Source organism: Schistocerca nitens, chromosome 4 (genome assembly GCF_023898315.1).
Source record: "Schistocerca nitens isolate TAMUIC-IGC-003100 chromosome 4, iqSchNite1.1, whole genome shotgun sequence".
NCBI classification, from domain to species: Eukaryota; Metazoa; Arthropoda; class Insecta; order Orthoptera; family Acrididae; genus Schistocerca; species Schistocerca nitens.
Window position 1 is genome coordinate 178160712 of NC_064617.1, and position 15836 is coordinate 178176547.

Consider the following 15836-nt stretch of genomic DNA (forward strand, 5'->3'; position numbering starts at 1 on the left):
ACCTTACAAAATATGGTAATGACCAGAGACTTTGGCATAACCCACTAATGACACACTATCATGTGATCAGTGGAAGGGTTGGCGGTGTATTATAGAGCTAGATGGGACTCTGTTTCATCTTGGTTGTAGGGCCGGTAAATCATCACTGTCCCAAGGCACACCTCCAGGACAAAGGGAGCCGCATAAACTGTTAGTTCATGGGATATCGTATGAAAGGTTGATCTGGGTTGAAACGGAAGATGATCTGTTGCTAAATTCATTGTGTACTGTGGATCCATATAAATTGATAGAGGGAAACATTCCACGTGGGAAAAATATATCTAAAAACAAAGATGATGTGACTTACCAAACGAAAGCGCTGGCACGTCGATAGACACACAAACAAACACAAACATACACACAAAATTCAAGCTTTCGCAACAAACTGTTGCCTCATCAGGAAAGAGGGAAGGAGAGGGAAAGACGAAAGGATGTGGGTTTTAAGGGAGAGGGTAAGGAGTCATTCCAATCCCGGGAGCGGAAAGACTTACCCTAGGGGGAAAAAAGGACGGGTATACACTCGCACACACACACATATCCATCCACACATATACAGACACAAGCAGCATGTCTGTATATGTGTGGATGGATTTGTGTGTGTGTGCGAGTGTATACCCGTCCTTTTTTCCCCCTAAGGTAAGTCTTTCCGCTCCCGGGATTGGAATGACTCCTTACCCTCTCCCTTAAAACCCACATCCTTTCGTCTTTCCCTCTCCTTCCCTCTTTCCTGATGAGGCAACAGTTTGTTGCGAAAGCTTGAATTTTGTGTTTATGTTTGTGTTTGTTTGTGTGTCTATCGACGTGCCAGCGCTTTCGTTTGGTAAGTCACATCATCTTTGTTTTTAGATATATTTTTCCCATGTGGAATGTTTCCCTCTATCAATTTATATCATTAATTTGAACCCAACAATTACGTTTGTTATTGTCACTGTTGTATTTCGAAATCTTTTCTGTCATCTTATTTTCTCTTTTTGTTTGTGCCAGTAGTTTCACTTTGTATTCACCTTCTCCTTTTTACCGTAATCTACTATACAATTTTATCCCGCCTATATAGACTCAATAATAAGTCACCCACTTCCAAACCATAACCAAAAATTTTTTTCTGCTTTCAACACTACCGCTGCTATGAAATCCACCATTTCTAGTCCACAAACAGTTCATTTCAGCTATTAAACAACCTTTTCGTCTAGTTCTGATAACTTTCGCTTTATTTCCATTTCCGTTCTTCCCACATCACTGATAATTTTTAGCCGCTTCCCACAGGTTTTAACGTCATTATTTCTTCGCCAGACTATTGTTAGCCTCATTTTCATAATCTGCCACCACAAAACCACTCTTTTTAACACATTTACACGCCGTTTTTTTCGAAATTTTCCCGAATCTCTCCATCCTTTAACGTGTTTTGGTGGCAACACAACCACCTAACCTATGTGCACATCGTTCTCTACCAACCCAAGTGATATATGTCTGCTTGTGTCTGTATATGTGTGGATGGATATGTGTGTGTGTGCGAGTGTATACCCGTCCTTTTTTCCCCCTAAGGTAAGTCTTTCCGCTCCCGGGATTGGAATGACTCCTTACCCTCTCCCTTAAAACCCACATCCTTTCGTCTTTCCCTCTCCTTCCCTCTTTCCTGATGAGGCAACAGTTTGTTGCGAAAGCTTGAATTTTGTGTGTATGTTTGTGTTTGTTTGTGTGTCTATCGACGTGCCAGCGCTTTCGTTTGGTAAGTCACATCATCTTTGTTTTTATATAATTCAGTGTTTTCTCTGATGTAGCTCGTCCCATGCTCAGGAAAGTAAAGGACAGAAAGTAGTACTATTATGTATCGATAATTTCAGCCCTGAGGATGGGGAACTACCACATAGTGTACAGGCAGCTAATTTAGAAACAGTGGATGAGGACAAATTGGAAAATAAATTCTTGCATCGCTGTGCAACACTGGAACAGTCTTTCAGTTTGTCCACAATGAAGGGAGAAGTAGCACATTTACAGGGAAAAGACAGAGTAAGTGTGAGGAAGCTGTTGCAGGAATTCGTAGATACAAAGACCTATCTGACACTCCTGGACCTCTGCCTGCCACACCAATATGCCAGCATCTTATTCCAACAGGGAATGAAGTAGGGAAGGCATCACAGAACGTAGTACCAGTCCACAGTCAGAATTTGTGGTCACTGTATGAAAAATTCACCAGTTTATAGATTCTGTTGTGACAACTGTTTATTGAATGAGAAAATTGTTTCAGATCATGTACCCTATGCCTACAATAAGTGACATCCTAGATTATCTGAGGGCAATGTAGGTACTTCATGACTAAGGACCTTAGCACCAGATATCATCAGTTGGGGGTGGCACCCAAAGATTGGACAGAAACTGCGGATTCCACCCTGTCTGGACATCATCAGTATCAGTTCATGCCTTTCAGACTAAAGAATGTGCCAGTGACATTTAAGAGCCTTTTGGATGGTGTACTGAATGGTTTAAAGCCAAAACAGTGTCTTGTGTTATCTAGATGATATAATAGTTTGCTAAAGCCATTCTACAACATCTTCTATATTTGTATGAAATTTTTGATTGATTATGTTCAGGAAGACAGCCACTTACTTTACAGAAATGCCATTTTATTTTGCTTCAAGTGCATATTTATGGCACATCATTGGGCAGAATGACATAAGCACTGTCCTTCATCTAGTGGAAGCTGTAAACGAGGGTAGTCCCAAAAGTAAGGTCTCCTATTTTTTTATAAGTACATAGACCTGTTTATTTCTACAAAGGTTTACATCAGTTTACAGCTTGAACATTTAGCTATTTTTCGACATAATCACCATTTCTGTCGATGCATTTTTGTAGACACTGTGGCAGATTTTGTATGCCCATGTCATACCAGCTGGCCGCCATGCTGTTCAGAAAGTTGTTGCTTAGTCTCAGGTGTAAAGTGGTATGCCCAGGTTTCCTCACTCGTGACAATTGAGTCCAGAAAGTTGTCCTGTTCGGCTGAAAGGCAGTGAAGAAATGCGCGGGAAGTATCAACTCGTTGACGTGGCACCCATCTAGTGCACGCCTTCCGGTAGTTCAATTTTTCCGTTAAAATTCTGTGAGCGGTGCTTCGGGAAACCTCAGGAACCAAGGTGCAGAGATCATCCAGGGTGATCCGCCAATCTTCACGCATGCTTTGTTCAACCTTCAACACTGTCTCCTCAGAAAGGACAGTCTCCCGCTCCTTTGTTCGTAGCGAGTTTCGGTCCGATCTTGTGAATTTCGGTCCGATCAGTTGCATACTCTCTACACTACCCACGAACATTTCTGACATCCATGCACGACTCACCATACACTTCCATCAATTGGCGATGGATTTCAATCGGCGCAGTGCCCTTTGCGTTCAAAAACTGAATAAGTGCATGCAATTCGCACTTGGTGGCAACATCCAACGCAAGCTGCATTCTCAACGGCTGCCAAGCCAAGACTGAGCACCTCAGCGTGGCGTGCACATGTTTACACACAGCGCTTGAAGCACTCTTCATAACAGAGTGACCAACTGCCACACAAAGAGAGTTCTGTACTTATAAAAAAATAGGAGACCTTACTTTTGGGATTACCCTCATAGAATTACTGTCATATCTTGGCCTGCTGACTTTCTGCTGAAAATACGTGTTGCACTTTGTGGAAATTGCAAGATCGCTTACATAGTTATTGCAGATGGGGTAAAATTTCAATAATATGAAAGCTGTGAAGCAGAATTTCAAACATTAAAAGGCTTATTAACTTCATCTCCAGTTTGTGTTTTTCCCAATTTCAAAAAACTGTTCATATTGTCCTGTGATTGGAGCAACTTCACTCTCGGCTGCATCCTGAGTCAGGAAATTGATGTGCATGAACATCCCTTAGCATATGTATCTAGGCAGCTAAGTTCAGCTGAGAAAAACTATTTACAACTGAGAAGTAAATGTTTGCACTCATATTGAGTGTAACATAATTAATATGTTATTTGTATGGCAGATGTTCCAAGGTGGTTATGGATTCACACAGCACTTCAGTGTCTACTAGTCCTTTGAAGATCCAGCCAGCAATAAGACAAGGTAGTGAATTCTGTTATGAAGTGATACATCGTCTGGGCTAGTCACATGTGAATGCAGACAGCCTGAGTCACTAAATTCACACTGTGGAATGTGCTGGTGTTGATGCTAACATTTGGAGACAAGTACAGAGTCGTGACTCAGACTGTCAGCGATTCACAAGGCAGCCCAGTTCTGCATGGAAGACAGTCTCCTTTACAGGGAAACAAGATGTGGGTTGCAAACTGATGGACTGACAGAGTCCCATGACTCAATTATGTCCAGTCATGTGAGACATAGGTCAACAGAACGCAGAGTGGTGAAAACATACTGGTGGATGACACGCAAGCAAGATACCGAGCATTACATCAAGAAATGCATTCCACGTGCCCTAAGAGTGGATCTAAGCCACTAAAATATTGGATTATAACAACTACCTGAAGTTAATAAATCTTTTCAAGTGATTGGAATTGACATGTGTGGACCATTTGCCCCACACAACAACAGGAAATCAATATGTGCTCATAATTACCAATCATTCCTCTCATTTTATAGCTATCATAGCCATGTCTAACCAACATGCGAAAACCATGGCTCATGCACTGGATGAATTGGTGAATCAATGGTTGCTAATGAATTTTATGTTTGACCTAATGAAATACTTTTGCCACTTAATGTGTATTAAGAAACTACGGATCAGTATCTTGCAACCATTCATGAATGGCCGTACTGAGAGGGTTCACAGAACAATAAGTAAAATGTTAAATTATTACGTTAATTCATAGCACACAGATTGCGACTGTCTACTTCCATTGTAATGGGGATGTACAATTTGAAAGTCCATCAGAGCATGTGGCTCTCCTATCATGAGGTTATTTTTGATTGAAAGAAGCCATCATTTGTTAATTTTGTCAAAGCACCCAAGGAGGGAAATGTTTCACAAATAAAAAGAGTTTACAAAATGTTTAGAAACTTTTTGTTGACATGTGCAGAAAATGAACACGAAAGCTTTAGAGCGGTAGGAGAGGGCCCATACCAAAGAGGCTGTACTGCTAAAATATTTGGTTGGCCAGTGGGTCATGTTAACCAACTCTTGAAAACCTAAAGGGATGACAAACAAATTCGTGACACTATCAGGGGCCATTTCAGGTGACTGAGATGCTGTCATCAGTATATGTAAGCTATAGCTTCCAAACTATACATTGATTGTTCATAGTAGTCAAGTGTGCCATTTTGGAGGTGTCATAGATCTGCTACCTCCTGTCGGCAGCTTCCACTGATTGGGAGGGAGAAGTTTCCGAGATCAGCAGGAGAAAAAGACAGAAAGAGGCAGGAAAACAAGGGCAGCACAGTCACTAACCTGATGCACCGCTACGCACTTTGGCCACAAGCCAAGACAATAAACTAACACCAGGCTTCCCTTTCCCTTAGGGAATGGAGTGGTCTGGCCTTGGGGCAAAGAAAGGCAGTTCCAGCACCAAGCATGGAGCCTGGGATGATGGGGAAAAGAAGCATGAAAACAGTCATCCTAATGGGTCTGTTAAGATGGAGCAGGATGATGCATCCTTTCACGGGATGAGTTTTATTCATATGACAGCCAGGTGTGATCATGTTGGACCACTGGTGGACTTTAAGATTAGATTTCAATATCTGAGCAGTAAGAAACGAGATCAGATGGCTGGAAGGCACTTTTGACAAGCTACAAGCTATTATAGTTAACAAGACAGAGTTCAGAGATATCCAGGGAGAATACCAGCTTTTACTCAACTACAGTGTCAGCTTTGCCACACCATGGAGATAGTCCCAGGGGTAGAAGTTGGATAGATGCATATTAGAAACCATTTTCGGTACAGCTGACTCCGAGGATACTGAAAAAAAAATGAAACCTTGCAACAGCTGCAAGCCAATGAAAACACTAACCAGAATGCAATAGACTTGCATACCATCCAGCTTGCCAGCCTATAAAATGACATGGTAAATAACACCAGGTAAGCACCTGGTCAGCAGCCAGGGGCCAACACCTACAGTCCAGTGGGATCAATGGCTATCCATTGCATATGTTGTTAATAAAGCAGCACTGCAATTCATCAACACCTTCCTCAGCTGTTGGGCCTCCAGCTTCACCGGCAGCAACCCACAGCCTGCCATTCCTAAATCTCCTACAACGTAGTGTAGAGGTTTGTGATGAGAACTTATTAAGAACAAAATAAATATCTTATTGTTGCAAGCAAGTATGGCAACGAAATGATGGAAGAGGCTGAAACCAGGAACACTCTCCAGCTGTCAAAAAGCAGCCTTATGGAATATCTCTTATGCTCTACTGTACCAATAAAATATAGAGCAAACTTAAAAATTATTTTAATGCAAGAGTTCATCTGATAATGTGACACTTGTAGAAAATTTCTTGGTTTAATGACACCTTTGCATGATGGCAGACAGAAAGATGGCTTCACTGATTTCTGTGACATCAATGTGTTGCATTTCTTCAGATCAGTCAATGGGAAATATTAAGTACAAAAGGCTACATAAGAAAGGAAAGACAAGATAAGTCAGTGATTCAACAGTACATTTTTATCATTGGTATAATGAAGTATCGTCTACCTAGTACCAATTTTGTGTTATCTAGCAAATAACATTCACCATCTAAAACTTAAGACTGCTTGCAGTTTAAAATGTTTTAAAATTTATGTTAAAATGACAGCCATCTGAAGTATTATAACTGCCAATAAATATGTCCTGAACTTTGGCATATAGACAAATATAACTGTGAATCACAATCTAATTTACTTTCTGTCTGTATGTAAAGTTATGATTTAGCAGACAATAAATACAGTAATTAAATGACTTATACACTGCTAAAAGAGTCATGCATAACTCTTCAGATACTACTAACATTTATTAAATGAATACCTGTGACTTTGTCTCCACTCTTACAAGATCCATGGGTACTTTTTTGGCTTTTATAATGTTCAGTGTAGAGATGAGTACAGGGTTTTGGTCAAATGGTTCCCTGTATAAACATAAAGAGGTACAGCTATTACTTATCTGAATTAAGGCAAAGAGGGATCTTCAAAATTATCTTTTGCAAATGTACTATTAACTCACACTAGAAACATTCTCGATATCTCAGTATACGTGAAACAATGGCACTAACTACTTCCAGTGATTACCTTTGTGCCTATCTTACTAATAGCACTGTCAAAGGGGTAAAATTAGGGATTAGCAAGAAGCTATAGATGTACAATATGCATTTTATTGAATGCAACTCAGAATAACTATTAAAAGAAAAACAATCACCTCTTCACTAATCTACATAATTATCTATCTGTGTATCTTATGGGCACATTTTGGTGCTTATGTCTGTGATTTTGGGAGCCCCAGACGTGACCCAAGTGAGAAATGAGATGCAGCAGCAAAAGAAATGAATTTATCTTACAGGGGAAGTAGATTCACAGCAAGAACAGATGAAATGGATGAGGAGAGGAACACACTGTCATTTCAACTTTACAAACGCTTCACAAGCACAATACTTAATCTTTTACACATGCAATTCCTGAAGATCAAGTGAGAAATAGAATTTTCATTTAGGGCATTTACTTACTTTTAATGTGCACTTTAATGTTCTAGAGCAAATGGGGTACAAATAAATACATTGTTCAGTGCCATTAATACCTTATCACAAAAGATAATAAAACCCGCATACGTACTCATGTATATAAGCTATTGTCTTCGCTAAGCCATTTCCAGAACCACAGGGTATAATTCCAATACCAATTTCCTTAAATGCCTGCTGCCAGTCTGGTCGTTCAAACAAGCCATTAATTACCTGCCAAATCAATCAAAAACATTTGATTTTCTTACAAATTAAGAATGGGATAGTTATTTAATTATTTGGAATAAAGTTATTCTTTAAACTAATGTTCTGTATTTCTTATAAAATATAAATAAATATTGGGTATTGGATTATTTAGTGGTTGATTAACCCAAAGTAAAAATATGTAAGATCTGAAAATAAGAAAGATAAATATTATGAAGTCATTGTTTGTATATTTCTGCTATTGCCCCCCTCCTCCCAACCCCGCCTTTTCTCCAAATAATATTATCAGCTTTAACAGACCAAATTTTACCTCAAGAATATTAGGTATCAGAACATTTAAGTTTTGGTAAGGATGGGGGGAGGCACTGATTATAATGTTCTTGGCAGAATCAATAACTTTAAATGAAATAATTGATGGAAATTACCTCAAACCTATGTCTGTGTGGCTGCAAAGGAAGATGAATATTTCTCTCTCTCTCTCTCTCTCTCAAACACACACACACACACACACACACACACACACAAATACCAATAAATGGAATACAAAATAAACTCAGCAGAGCGTAGGCACATTCTCAAGGAATAATTTTTAAATGTGAGAAGATATTACGAAATTGTGAAATAGTAAACACTTAATATGTGTAAAAACAAGTGTCAGTTTTTATAGCATCATTATCTCTATCAATCATAAACAACAGAATTATCATCAGCCATTTCACATATACTGCTTAATAAAGGTCGCCTCTAGAACCTTCCATGCAATACTGTCCATAGCGACACACATCAATGTTGCTCCTGCATATTTTCTAATGCCGTTTACATACCTTGCATAGCTCACATCCTCAGTGTTTCCCTCTCTCTAGCAATCCAACAAAGAACTTCCTTGGTTGACTTAACATCCACTCATCTTGCTACTTTCCATTTGTTTTTCATTACGACTGCAACTACACCTTACACTAAAGTCTGTTATCTGATCTATTTACTTGTTTTCCTAACTGTTCTAGTAATACCCAATATATTTCTTTCTACACTGAATGCTGAGCAAATGTGTTTTTAATGTTTTTCTTTTAAACTATTTAGTTTACCGACCCCATTCCACGCCATTTTTATGTATCTGTTTATTTCTTCTGGTGTTCATCCAGTCACTGTCTCCAGCTATCCTAAATATCTTCTATGACTTCACTGTTAATGTGTGTGTGTGTGTGTGTGTGTGTGTGTGTGTGTGTGTGTGTGTGTGTGTGTGTGTGTGTGTGTGTGTGTGTGTGTAGTTTATTTTCAGTCCTACTTTCAGAATTAGTCGACTAAGTTAGTCCAATTTTTGTTGAAGTTAACTTGTGCTAGATGTAAACATTATAATGTCACCAGCAATTGATGATGGTTCAGGTATTTCCCAATAACATGTATTCTCATTTGCTTTCCTCAGGTTTGGGTCTGAAAGCTTCCTCCAGGAGAATACATTTTTAGACATGGAACCTCCTTGCTCAAATCCCCCTCAGTTCACACTATTATTATCGTTACAGTGTGGAAACACTGTAACAAATATGTCTGAAAAGGCCACATGCAGAATTGTGGGTTTGTGAGGAAGGGAGCTCATTGCTCAGTTTCCATTTGAGCTATGAGCATGAGGTAAAAAGTTTTTAGATTGGCCTGGACTCAGTCATTTTTATAGCCATTCAAATATATGTCGTACTGTAGCTATGTTGCAGTATGTTAAGCAAGGTTCGTGCAACGAACTGGAGCTGGCATCCAGGAAAATTCTGCGAATCAATTAATATCTTTTGCAAAAGATTCTAATTGGTTTTAAATTAATGCTCAGCTAATCGCACCATACCATTTTTATGTGCACCGTTCGGATGTTATTGTGCACATACATACAGAAAACAAGCTTTTCTGGGAGGTTTATGGAGTGCCGCACCTCTACAGTTTAAACTTGCGTGAACTGATTCAAACTTTGCACCAAGGTAGATACACTGATAAACTCAAAACGAAATGTTTTCTATTCAATAATCTTTATCCATTGTCACGAAACGATGGTTTAAAGTCGAGCTAAATGTAGCAAGTCAAATTTATTCTTAAGTGAACTGTATGTACAGAAACAGTTTAAAATGTTTCAGAAAAATTAAAAAAAATGCATTCTTATGATAAAAATTTGGATTTTATGTGCAAAAAACATTTTTTGTGAGGGTTTTTTTATACGCTTCGCTTATATGTTTCAACCTTGTGCAAACTTATTCACATTTTAGAAGGTGGACAAATACATGTAATTAAAGGCAGTCCTATTGTTTAGTGGAAGTTTAACCATTGCCACAATGTAAGCAACATGATTTGAAAGACAATAAAAAAAACATATACTCATCAATCTTTGACAGAGTCAACAAAACTGTACATTGGTTGCGAGTTAAGGCAGTTTACCATCAAAATTATGATAGAGTAAAAGTTGGGAACTAGAATGAAAAATGCTCCTATCACAAGGCAAAAAAAATGTGAAGAAGTCCTGGGCAGAGTTAGGGATGTAACTATGGGACTAGCTTTTTGATTTATCTGGGTTGCTTCAGAGACATTTAAGTCAAAACATCTTGACATATTCACACTTTTTTACGAATTAACCCTACTGCCTATCACATTAAGCTCTCTTATCTGCAAGATGTCGACACACTTGTATCTTGCAATTTACAGGCTAAAGTCCCTGATCATGTGCCCGAAATTCAGTAGATTCATCAGCCATTGTAAAAAATATTAATATCATATGGCTGAAGAACATACATGTAATACCTAAAAAAGTTTTTCTGTGGAAGTGGGGGGGGGGGGGGAATATAAAATTTCTGTGGGTGGATTTGTTCATGGGGGGGGGGGGGTGTTTGACATCATGTATCATGTTACTTTTCTTGACACAATGCATAATATGACACGACATGGGTACTAATACTACCAAGTAAAAAGGTATGAATATGTCAAGATATTTTTATTTAAATGTCTTTGAAGCTGCCACATAAACTGAAAAGCTAGTCCCTTATTTTATGTCCTTAGATCTTTCCAGGACATATTCACATTTTTGGGCTATGATAGGAGCATTTTTCATTCTGGAATAGTCTACGGAAGCTATATTACAGGTTTGTGTATTCCTCAATTTACAAACAAGTGTTGAGCTAATACCTCAGTTTTCAAGGACTATTGTCACAGGTCCCTTTACAAAGAAGAGTCAGCCTGAAAGCTAAAATTCCTAGCATTCTTTTTCATTGTTTCTGTTCTCGACTCGATGACTCCTCTACATTATATTAATCCTTTTTCCAGAGATCATGAATATAATGACATTTCATAATGATGTGGAACATGCCAGTCTAACACAAGTTACCATTACACTTTTTTTTTCAGTTACTATTTCGTATCTAAAAATGCATCTATTGAGTAGGAGTTGTCAGAAATTATTTTAATTTGTTTTTCAATGTTGGTTGGCTATCTGTCAGACTTTTAATGATATTTGGCAAATGACCAAAGATGTTTCTGGCAGCATAATTCACCCCTTTCTGTGCCAGAGTCAGATTTAATCGAGAATAATGAAGATCATCCTTTCTTATAGTGTTGTAGCTATGCACTTTGCTATTATTTTTGAACTGGGATGGGTTATTAATAACAAATTGTGTAAGTGAATGTATGTATTACAAAGGTACTGTGAAATCTCAAGTTCCTTAAACAAATGTCTGCAAGGAGATCTTGGATAGGCTCCAGCTATTATTTTGATTACACACTTTTGTGCAATGAATACTTTTTCTCTTTTGTTGAATTACCCCAAAATATGATGCCATATGAAAGCAGTGAATGAAAACAGGCATAGTAGGCTGATACATTTCTCATAAAAATTTGCAATACCCGTAATAGATAAGAAGTCCAAGCTAACCATTTCAGCAGATCACTGATGTGTTTCCTCCAATTCAATTTCTCATCAATGTGCACACACAGAAATTTTGAATATTCTGGCTTAGCAACAAACTTCTGTTCAAAGTCTATATTTATCAATGGTGTTATGCCATTTACTGTACAGAATTTTATATAACGTGTTTTCTCAAAATTTAGTGAGAGTCCATTTGGAGAGAACCACTATCTAATTTTCTGAAAGGTATTATTTACAACTTCCTCAGCTAATTCTTGTTTGTTGGATGTGATTATTATATCTGCATTGTCAGCAAAAAGAACTAGCTTCGGATACTCATGAATACGGAGTGGCAAGTTATTAATATGTTAAGAACAATAAGAGAGCCTAGACTGAACCCTGTGGGACTCTGTTGTTGATACCTCCCCAGTTAGAGGATTGACTTGATTTTTGCAGACTATCTGTACTGTTAATTTCAACCTTTTGCATTCTTCCAGTTAAATACGAATTAAACCATTTGTGCACTGTCCCACTTATATCACAATACTTAAGCTTATCTAGAAGAATTTTGTGATTTACACAGTCAAAAGCCTTTGAGAGATCACAAAATATCCCAATGGGTGATGTTCAGTTTTCAGAGCATTTAATATTTGGTCAGTGAAAGCAAATATAACATTTTGTCAGTACTTCATTTTTACAAATATATGAATCTACTCCTGAATACGCTACTTTTTCAAGAATTTTGGATGAAGCCATCAGAAGTGAGATTGGGCAGTAGTTGCTAGCATCAGACTTGTCCCCTTTTTTATGCAATGGTTTAACAATTGGATATTTCAATCTATCTGGAAAAATGCCCTGTCTCAGTGGGTTACTACATATGCGGCTGATAATTCCACTTATCTGTCGGGAACAAGCATTTACTAGATGGGAACAAGGATTTATTATTCTGTTGGAAATGCCATCAATTCCATGCGAACTCTTACCTTTTACTGAATTTATTATTTTCCTAGTTTCAGTAGGAGAGGTGGGTTGGATTTTAATTTTATCACATTGCGTAGGTATTGTCCCATATACAACCTTGCTTTTTCTAATACGTAGCTGGAACCTATTTCCTCTACAACACTTAAAAAATGATTATTCACAATATTTTCTACTTCTGACTTTTTGTTATCAAACGTTTCATTGAGTTTGATAGAAATACAGTCTTCCTGAGCTCTCAGTTGCCTTGTTTCCTTTTTACCAATACTCCTAATTGTTTCAATTTTATCATCAGAGGTGCTAATCTCAGACATAAGTCACATACTTCAGGAGTTTTTGATAAACTTCCTTAAGACAGTGCATTAGTTTTTATAATGTTTACTGTTTCTGAATCATTACTCCTTCTAGCTGTAAGATACATTTCCCTTTTCTTTTCACAAAATATTTTTATCCCCATAGTAAGCCACGGATTTCTAGATAATTTCTTACAATTATGTTTCACTGTTTTCTTAGGGAAACAGTTTTTAGATACACTCACAAAGGTATCTTGAATTAGATTAAATTTTTAATTAGCATCAAGTTCCATGTAAGCCTCATCCCAGTCTAACTGTTGCCAGCTTTCCCCACAATTTGCAATTGTTGCAATCATTTGAAGAACTGTTTTGCATTACTGTATGTAGCTATGTTATATACCATAACTAGCTGTGCATCATGATCAGACAGACCATTCTTAACAGGAAAAGTTTTTATTTGATTCAATTTACCTTGGTCCATAAAAATTATCTATCAGTGTGCTACTTTCCTGTTCCACCTGAATAGGAAAATCAGTAACTGACGTCAAACTGAAAGAACCAGGTTTTACTTCATTGTCAAGCTTTCTATCAAACTCTTGCAGAAAATCTACATTGAAGTCCCCACAAACAATAATTTGCTTCCCTCTGTCTGACAGATAGAAAGAATCCTAATTTTTCAAAAATAGCTGAAAATTTACTTATTGGGACCTATACACAGCTACAATTACAAAAGTACCATAATTTAGTTTAATCTCACATGCACATACATCTATATGTTGCTCTACACAAAATTTTTTAGTTTCCAAATTTTTCACACTGTGATAATTTTTAACATATATGGCAACTCCTCCTCTCTCTGTAGTGTCTCTATTTACATGTACTGAAAGCTTATATCCACCTACATTTACCTTTTCCATACCTGTGACTATATGGTGTAGTACATCTATTCTTCCCTCAGTTTCTAAATCTTCTAAACAAACGAGAAGTTCATTTCTTTTGGTTTTTTAAATCCCCTGATATTCCGATGGAAAATACTAACATGATTTTTCACTGAGCTTCTCATTAAGCTTAATTTAATTCAATGTTGAATCATGGGACAGCGATCTTAGCCTAAAAGCAGGTACTCCCGTGAGTTTCAGTGCCGCCCCCCACCCCCCACCCCATGTGGTGAGTAACAATTTTGTTGTTATTCCATTCCGGACTTTTCATTGTTTTTCAATTTCTGTCCAATGCAGTCTCCAAAAATCAGTCTTTCTTTCTCATCAGGTCTGGTGAATCTCCCCTGACCTAGGATTCTAAACCTCTCCAGTCCCTTTTGCTTCACCCCTCCTCGTTCACTTTCAGCACTTCTGCTGGAAGAAGGAGCCACTGTCTCTGAAAGCTTGCATAAGTAAAACCTTTTTTTTATGTGTGTGTTCTCCTACCACTGCTTGGTAAGTAGATTTTTTTATCTATCCGATTGCATTACATAATCAGAAATTTATTATTTTTGGTTGTTATATGTAAGAGGATCAATACAATATAAGAGTAGCTCTCTGGCACTCTGAATTTATATGACACCTGGCACTGCCTTTACAACGGCAACATATAACAGCCATCTCACATATGAAAATGTGTAAGTTTTCTTTAGAAGGCGATACTGCGAATGTAACTTGATTGAGTAAGTGTGCTGGTGGTGTGTATATAAAAGGAATGTATCAATATGTCTGCTTCATTTATACATATGACTAGCTCATTTCACAGGTGATAATGTCAAAATGACAGTATTCCATCAGTTTTCCTATTACAGTTTTGTATGGGTGTCAATATCCGCAGTGCTGATAATCTTAATCTTACAGCCAATTAACCAACTAAACTCGTTCTGAAATAAATTTGGGGCAAAATCTCTTTCTTTAGCAAACTTTATGGAAGCTTGCTGAATTTGTGAAATAAACAAGACCAACAGTAGTCCTACCCTGACTTACAAAATGAGTAACTTCTACCTGTAAGAATTTGAAATTTAAATGCAGCTGCTCACCTCAAACAGTATCCCATCTCCTCCAACTACTACAATTGCACGCCATTGGTAAATATCTCTAGATCTCACAAAATCTCTGGCATACCCAGCATGCTTAGTAACATGCAGATCAAATGGTATCTCTGCCTCCGCAAATACAGGTACAACTCGCTGCTGAAAGACATCTCTAGCTCGGCCTGGACCAGATTTTGGGTTAAGTAATACCAGTACTCGCTGCTCTTGTTCATCACCTGGAAAAAAAAAAGTCAACATACACAAAAATCTTAGATATAGCTGCCTTTTTCTACTCACCAATGCCAGAATAATTACTATTAGCTAGGGTTTTTGAGTTTTCACTGGCAAGTCACACACACTGTATGGTTAATATGCCTTGGCACTATTTACTTTAAATAGTTTCTCATTAATAATGGGTGCAGCTGAAGGTTCTGCCTGTCAATCACAAAATATAGGACAATTTTCTTTGCTCAGAGAGAAGTATCTATTCTTTTTAAACAAACTATCCTAATTTAATCACTCAATGTAGCTTTTCTTTAGAAGCACAAACAGACCAAAAAATTAGTCAGTCTCAGGAGACACATCACTATAGTCCACAAGTTTCTTCAGTTATGTCATATCCAGTTGAAGCCACTCACTGATGATTAGATCCCATATGCCTCCCAAATTGTGGCAATGTTGACAGCTCTGTTTCGCCCACTATTCCAAGTAGTACCAAGCATTTAGATTGGCGTAAGATCTGGTGGTTTAGCAGATTAGTTGAGGTGTGGGAGGACAC

At 37.8% G+C, this 15836-nt stretch overlaps 1 protein-coding gene across 2 annotated transcripts in view; it reads right to left on the reverse strand.

Moving 5' to 3' along the window:
* Positions 1-15836, reverse strand: part of LOC126253551 (sphingosine kinase 1-like) — a 528944-nt gene that overhangs the window by 21434 nt on the left and 491674 nt on the right. For both annotated transcript variants that reach the window (XM_049954958.1, XM_049954957.1), the window contains 3 exons: positions 15065-15294; positions 7799-7917; positions 7002-7101 (listed from right to left, as the gene is read on the reverse strand). In XM_049954958.1, coding sequence (XP_049810915.1) covers positions 7002-7101; positions 7799-7917; positions 15065-15294 — 449 coding nt within the window. The remainder of the gene's footprint in view (positions 1-7001; positions 7102-7798; positions 7918-15064; positions 15295-15836) is intronic.